This window comes from Pyxicephalus adspersus, chromosome 10 (genome assembly GCF_032062135.1).
Source record: "Pyxicephalus adspersus chromosome 10, UCB_Pads_2.0, whole genome shotgun sequence".
In the NCBI taxonomy this organism is placed as follows: Eukaryota; Metazoa; Chordata; class Amphibia; order Anura; family Pyxicephalidae; genus Pyxicephalus; species Pyxicephalus adspersus.
Genome location: NC_092867.1, coordinates 59,395,169 through 59,402,933, shown reverse-complemented (window position 1 = coordinate 59,402,933; position 7,765 = coordinate 59,395,169). Strand labels below are relative to the sequence as shown.

At 40.2% G+C, this 7,765-nt stretch overlaps 1 protein-coding gene across 1 annotated transcript; it reads right to left on the bottom strand.

Annotated features, from left to right (window-relative positions):
• Positions 1–428: 428 nt before the first annotated feature.
• Positions 429–3,763, bottom strand: LOC140339115 (probable alpha-ketoglutarate-dependent hypophosphite dioxygenase; the record flags this gene model as incomplete). Its single annotated transcript, XM_072423684.1, is given in 6 exon segments — positions 429–1,049; positions 2,295–2,399; positions 2,742–2,881; positions 2,974–3,065; positions 3,149–3,365; positions 3,616–3,763. Coding segments are annotated over 6 exon segments (810 nt in total), but the record flags the coding sequence as incomplete, so codon positions are not given.
• Positions 3,764–7,765: the final 4,002 nt, after the last annotated feature.

Here is a 7,765-nt window from a genome sequence, read left to right as displayed (position 1 = left end):
TCAGGTAAGTTCATATTACTGCAGAAGGGACATCACCTAGGCACCTGTGTGACCCCAATACTTTAATTTTTTAATTTCCTTTGAAATTACAACACAGTAGTGAGCAGGGACACAGCCTGGTTTTGATTGCCACCGTCCGGTAATATCTTCACCATAGTCCTATCACTAAGTGCCTCATAGGAGCTCACAGTCCAATGTCCTCACTGTAGTCCAATCAGTCAGGTAAGTTCATATTATGGCAGTAGAGACACCTGTGCATCTGTGTGACTCCAATTCTTTAGTTTTTATATTTCTTTCCACAATAACACAGAAGTGAGCAGGGACACAGTCTGGTTTTCTGATTGTCACCATCCGGTGTTTTAGGTGAATCTTCTATCAGAATATATTATCATCTCAGAAACCTAAACACAGGAAAGGATTCCACACAATTTTTCACTTTTCATTTGAATATTTTATTTGTTCATTTAATTACAATTTATTGCAGAAGAAGTTTATAAAGTTACAAAGTTACCTTTTACAACAATAAAGCTGTTTGTAGATTTGGATCCTCCATCACAGATTGGTTTACTATACATGTGGACAAAGTGTGAGTAAAATTGTGTAGAATCAGCCAATCACGTGTCAGGGAACAGACAGGTCTCCTGGCATTTGATTGGATAATTAAAATAAACACAACCACGCTGTATTTACCAAGCTGAGATGATTCCTCTTCTTTAGTAAATCAGCCTCAATATCTGCTTTGACCCTCACTGAGTTCTGTGCGGCCATATTTCCAGCTACAACTAACAAACATATAAAGAGAGGACTTACAAGTGTATATCAATACAACAATATGGATTGTTAGAGCTATAAAGTGTTCAATAATAAAATATATAAATACCACAAAATTCAAATAATAAGAAATGTAATAAGAAATAATTGATATCAATAAATAAATAATATCAAAGTGTTTTGGTGAAAAAATGGGGGGCATGGTTCTGGAAATGGTGATTTTCATCACTTCCGGCCACCAGGACTGTTGCTGGGAAGGTCCGAGGACGTTCGGGATCCTGGAACAGAACATGTGACTGTTAGTTCATAGCTACATAGTAAGTCAGATTGAAAAAAGATATAAATCCATCAAGTTCAAGTACTAGGGAAATAAATCCCAAATATAAAACCCGATAAGACATAGTTGATCCAGAGGAAGGCAGGAAAAACCCTAGAAAACATCCAGCTTTTTCTTTTTTTTTTTAAAGTAATCTATAGTAGTTGCTGAAATTACTTCCTGAGGGAGCCGATTCCACATTTTCACAGACCTTACAGTGAAGAATCCCTTCCTTATCCACAGATTAAACAGTTCAGTGTTTTTACAACACTAGTCTACAGGCCCCGCCCACTACATTGGAATATTTTGGGAACTCTACGACTTCCTGTCCAGTCACTTTTTTTTTTGTTTGGACGGGGGAAAAAATCAGAACCACAAATATATCACCAGATCACCTCACAATAACATTGACTTTATTGATGCATGATAAACATGCTATGCTTTATGAACCCCCGAGGTCCCAGCATCAGATAATTGCCTCTGGTGATGTATTTAGTAGGGATGAGCGAGCATGCCTCTGGCATTCTCGACAAAATTTCCTTGAAGTTCTGATGGGTCTGCAAAATTTCGCAAAGCCATCAGAAACTCAGGAAATCACTATAGGAGGATTATGTTGGCTGCATTCATAAATACAGCCGCGGCAATCCTCCTGTCAGTAAGCGATCCCTTGGCACTACAACTCAGGCAAGCCCTCGTTCTGACCTGTAGTGCCTGGGGATCTCTCACTAAGAGGAGGATTCTCACGACTCATAAATGCAGCTGCGGTACTCCTCCTCTCAGAGCGAGTCATACGGCTTGGGTTTATGAATGAACACGGCCGTGGGAAAAAGCAGAGGATTTTTCCCACGCAGCATTCATTCATGAGCAGCCAGCGAGACCCACACTGTGTTCCCGGATAGCTGGTTCCTGGCTGCTCTGCTCCCATGATTGCTCCTGCCACCTTGTAATATGTGATAGAGTTTCTCTATCCAGGAACACAGGACTCTATCCAAGAACAATCACAACTAGTAAAGGGCTGCAAGAGCAATCAGACCCTGATTGGTACTGCAGGTCCCAAAAATTTGGTCTCGTGGGCAGAATTTACAAAGGCCATTCTCGCCTTCATGTTTAGTAAGCGAGAACGGCCCAATTCACCACAGGACCAAATTTAAAGTGGAAGTGGAGAACCCCCATGATGTAATGGTCTATAGATTGGTGGATTGCTGACCTGTATGGGGTAAGCTGTGGTAGGAACATAACGGATCACAAATCCACATCGTCTTCTCTCCGACATGTTTGGCTCACTGGCGTGTACAGTCAGCCCGTCATGAACCTGCCGATAGACATAAGAAATAAATGAATGTTGTACAGACTCTGCGTATAGATGATGGCAAAGAGTTGATTCAGGTAAATTCTATTCATGTGAATTATTCATGATATCACATCATTAATGCTCATTGTCCCAGCTGCCTGGAAGGGATCCTCTGTCTATAACTTCAGCACCTCACTAATATCATTTCACTTTATTCCTGACTTTCACGGACTTGGTGACAACAGTAGATCAGCTTAATAGCTAAGGGGTATTGGGGAATCCACCAGGGAGTAGCATAGAGGTGGTGGGTTCATCCAACACATGTATATATTACATTCGGTGCCATCACACTGTCCAACTTACCGACATCTGACCTGCCTTAAGGGGGCACTCAACCAGATCCTCAATGTTCACCAGGTGCTTTGGAATTTCCTGATTCGCTGTCAGCATATTCCCGGGAATCTCTGCGATTCTGTGCTCCAAAATTCCCAGCTTGTGGCTGCCTGGAGGGAGAAACATGGCAAGATGACAACCAATGAACAGTAATAATACTAATTAATAATAATATAATAATATAACCGGTCGGTGAACCAACCTGGAATAACTTGCAGAACACCATTTTCAGAATCCACATCATCGAACGCCAGCCACACTGAAGCTACCGGTCCTCCCTCGAACCCCCAGTATCTGTAGGGGAATTGGAGTTGGATTTGATTTCTTTTCCCATTGATGGTTTCCCATCTTCCACAGACAATTCCTCATATACTTACTTGATATCCTGATGCCAGGCCACATATGGCACCGTATTTTCTTTGTGTGGGACATCACTGGCGGGATATTTACAAATAAATCTGGAGTCCAGGAGGATGACGTTTGGGCCCAGGACAGCGGTGATCGCTTCCAGCAGCTTTGGGTGGGAGGCTAAGTTCATCACCCATTCATACTCCAGGTGGATGTTGTGTAGATTGTACTGAGTGTACTCCTTGCCTGGAAAACACAAAAATAAATGCTGATCTGTGCAGAACGGCCACCCTAAGTCTGTGCTGTCCCCATGCAGGTAAAGAGTCTTCTAATAACCCCTTCCATGAGCACCTGTCCTTCATTTCCCCATTGCTAAATTTATTTATGAAGACTAAAGGACATCCCCCATACTTCCAGGTACTTCCAAGTATGGGGGAGCATGTGACATGTTTCCCCCTTCAGCAACAATCAATCACCAAACATCATGTAAACTCACCAAACTTCTCCTCCAGCTTCTCGTATTCCTGCCTGGCATGCAGCAGCTGCTTCTCATCTAGGACATGGATGGCGGTAAGGTAGCCATTGGCCTCATAGAGAGCCTTCATGTTCTTGGCATCGACCTTCATTGTGCTGCTGTCAGATTGCTGATTGTTCCGATGTCTGAAGATGTGTGAGTTCTTTATATATCACATCTTAGAGAATTGCCTCATCTGGCTGCTATTTTAGGAAAGGTAACACCCCTGAAAAAAGAAATATTCTTCCTTTAATGTTTCCTGGGTAATAAAATGAATAGCCCCAGGTGTTAAATGTCACACAAACAAGAAATATAAAAAAGGATTTCCTGCTTTCATTCTGTCTTCATGACTAAGAGGTCATGATCATCACACAGGGTGACAACCAGGGAATTTCATATCTTATAAGGAAGCAAAAATGGTTCTGTATCTGTGTGTTACATTTTATTATGTTTAGTGTTTTGTTCTGTAAAATCCTTTGCAAGTAATAAAAACTTTATTACAGAATTTTATATCCCAAGTCTATGGCCCTGATTCATCAAGCAAAATCGGAAGCTCGCTCGCACATTCGTATTCGCAATCTGAAATCGGAAGCCGTCGCGCAATTCAGCAACTGAATGAGCTTGCTGCCGGAGCCGCGCATCCCCGGCAGTTTTACACTGGCGAGCTTGCATTAAAAGTCAAAAAAGCACACATATTACCCTTAGCCCTAAAAAAAATGTTTGTGCTGTTCAAATGTTTAAAACATCTATATGCGCTAAGAACAAAGCATATTTTAAAATGACTTATTTCTTTCCTGTTAGGCAAGAGTTAACCGAGTTCAGCTCCTCTACATAGGCGCTTATATAAAAGCGTACGATGCCTGATCGGAGGAGCCGCCCGCGGGTAAATATTGCGACTTTCCTCAGGCTAAACCTCGGCTTTGCCATCGGACTAGATTTATCCACAAAAGTCACAAGCACACACACGTTCTTGTTTGCTTCCTATAGATATAAAATATCTATAAAATATCTTCTTAAAATATGCACATAATACATAAAAATACCAATATGTGACAAAGGCAACGAGGGGGGTCAGGTAGCACTTTGGTGTGGAAACCATACAGACATTTGTACTCAATATTTGTGGAAAAAATGACACATTGCTGAAGAATTGGTAAACTACAGAAACTGGCATTACAAACCAGGCACAAAAATATTGCAGCAACAGATGAAACTCCACACACACACACACACACACACACACACACACACACCAATCCAGGTAAAATAGTACATAAAATACATGTAAATGTATTTTGACATACACACACAAGTGAAATCACTAAATGTTCCTTAATACATGTATTATAACATGTTTCCCTATAATCCTTTACTAAAATATTTCATTTCTCTAAAGTCAAAATAGAATTAAATTTTTATCAGGTTACAAATGTTTGTTCACATATTTTTTTACACTCATACTATTGTGTGATGACATATTTGCCACTATATATATATCCAGCTTGATAGAAATGAGTTTGCAGTGTTGCAACCAAAAGAAAAGAAGTGCAACAAATGTAACTATAAATGAAGCAAGTTTGTGATTGAGTAGAATGTAACCTAAAAAAGCAACACACAAAAAAACATCAAGCGTTAAAAATTCAAACTGACCTGTAAAATGGACTGGAGATGCGCAAAGAACAGGGAGCAGGTGTGCGCTAACCAATTGCTATCACCTCACCATGGAGTTTAACATCTCCTGAATTGCTGAAAATTATTCGCCTTAATTGGCGTATTCAAGATCTTTGCAGGAAACCACCAGGCGAGTTCACCAGAACTCGGGCCCGACTCGCGCTAAAAAAGGTCGCTGACCGCAGCGAACGTATGTGCATTTATTTGATGAATAAGGGCCTATGTATATATATCTGTATGTATCTGTGTGTGTAAATATATCTGTATGTATGTATATTGAAGGATTCACAGTCTTGGCTGATCTCACAGATGTATCCTATCCTTACGTGACCTCTTATTACATTGAATGTACATAGTGAGAAATCACACCTGGAAGGAAACTGGAAAACATGAGATTATGTAATTCTCGATTTACCTGATTATCAGGAAGGGCAAATACTGGGTGAGTTGGGAGCGTGTAAAGTCACTGGAAACGTGGAATTTCCAAACATATCCCATAAAATCTTTTCTGTATATTGCACGTAGAAATACTGCATAGGTCTGGGAAGATAATTAGTATTACAAGGAGCTCATTTTGTTGCCAAACTTCACAACAACAGTTTCTATTTCAAGTTTGTGGAAATTTTTCTTGTTATAGCACACAGTGTGCCCAGTGCTGTACAACATGGCTGTGTAGATAAACAAAGCATGGCTCGCCGTGCCACCAATGCCATGGGATCACATGACTTTGGGTAAATTCTTAATTTCCACAAATACAAGTTCATGACATCTGAGCGATACTTTACTATTTCAGTTGTCTGTGCAACTGTATCTAACAATTTGAGATGACAATTATATTACACTTGAATTTATATATTATTAAAAAGCACAAAATAGAGAAGAAGAAATACCAAAATAAACATCAACTAAATCTACATGAAATGAGAGACATACTGCAAGCTTCATTGGAGTAGAGGTCAGGTCATTCGGGTAGAGTTATCCCTAACCCCAGTCTTACAGTACACAGAACTAAGGTGTTTTTATGGATGTTTCTAAGTGTGCAAAAGACATGAAATGGTCTCCTGTTGTTAGAGAAGCTTGTTCTAGTTATGGAGGATCTTTTCCTGTACCTACCATTTCTAACCTCAAGCTAACCCTACCCCTAATGCGGACACATTAGATAACCCTAACACTAATAATAACCCCAATGGTAACTTTAATGAAAACCTTGACCTCTATGTTAACATTGACCTAAATACTTTCCCAACTGCCAAAACTAACACTGACCCTTGTCCTAAAGCTAACCTAAATATGAGTTATTCCTCTGATCATGACCCTCATGCTGAACCTTAAACTAATGCTAAACACTAATAATAACTATAAATCTAGTGTTGTCCCCAATCCTACTGGTAATCTTAATAATACCCTTGACCTCAATTCTGAATTTAACCCCAATGTTAACCTTTGTCTTAATGCTATTCTGAATATACTCATTTCAACCATAATGCTGAGCCTTAAGCCAAATGAATGTTATCCTAATCATAACCGACCCGATTGCTGAACATAATACCAATCCCATGTGACCCCTAACTCTATTGTAATAATAAATCAGATAATAAACTCAGTGCAAACCTTAATTCCCAACATGATCCTTATCCTAACCCCAAACCTCACCCCAGTGCTAATCCTTATATTCCGTGTGACATATACATCCATTGGACCCATCACCCTGCCCCATGTAGCAGACAATCCTTGTGGTGACACTGATTCCTAGCTTTCTTCTGAACCTCTTAGAATCATCCACATTTATTAAATGAAATTCTTTCATTGTTAGGTTATCATTTATGTTCATCAGATAATATTTTCACCATTTTGGTCATTGACGGAGTGCCACAATGTCAGATGTTATGTCAGTGCCCTTGTGATCGGGAGATTAGGTAGAGTAGAACAATTATCTCATTTCGAGGAAATGCAGAACAATTGACATTGCGTTGTGTTGAGCAATGTGAATGTGAAGTATCTGGCACAGGTGAATACTGATTTCCTGCTGTGATTTTAGGCATTTCTTATGTTACATAACTTGGTTACCTATGGATAAAGGTGTATCTGCCCCCACCTGGTATGTGGCTCACTCCTGGGGCATTCAGCCTGCTGATGCCTCTCCCATTCCATGTGCAGGGTGAGACATGGTGAAATTCCTCATGAAATCTTCTTTTGTCTTGTTGCAAACCCTTCTGAGACATCTCACAGCAGCCCGTCACTTAACTAATTCTCTATTTCACAGTTTATTATAAATAAAGGAGTTCTCCAAGGACCCCTTCTACATTGAGGAGAGTATTAAAGTGCTGGGGCATTACTAGATATCAGTTTCCCAGTAGTAGAACTGTGAAAGGTGCCCTCAGGACCTCTGTGGAAGAGTTAGTGTTGGGAGTGGTAGGGTTGTGGTAGGGGTGTTTAGTAGTGTTGGTCAAATATCTCACTA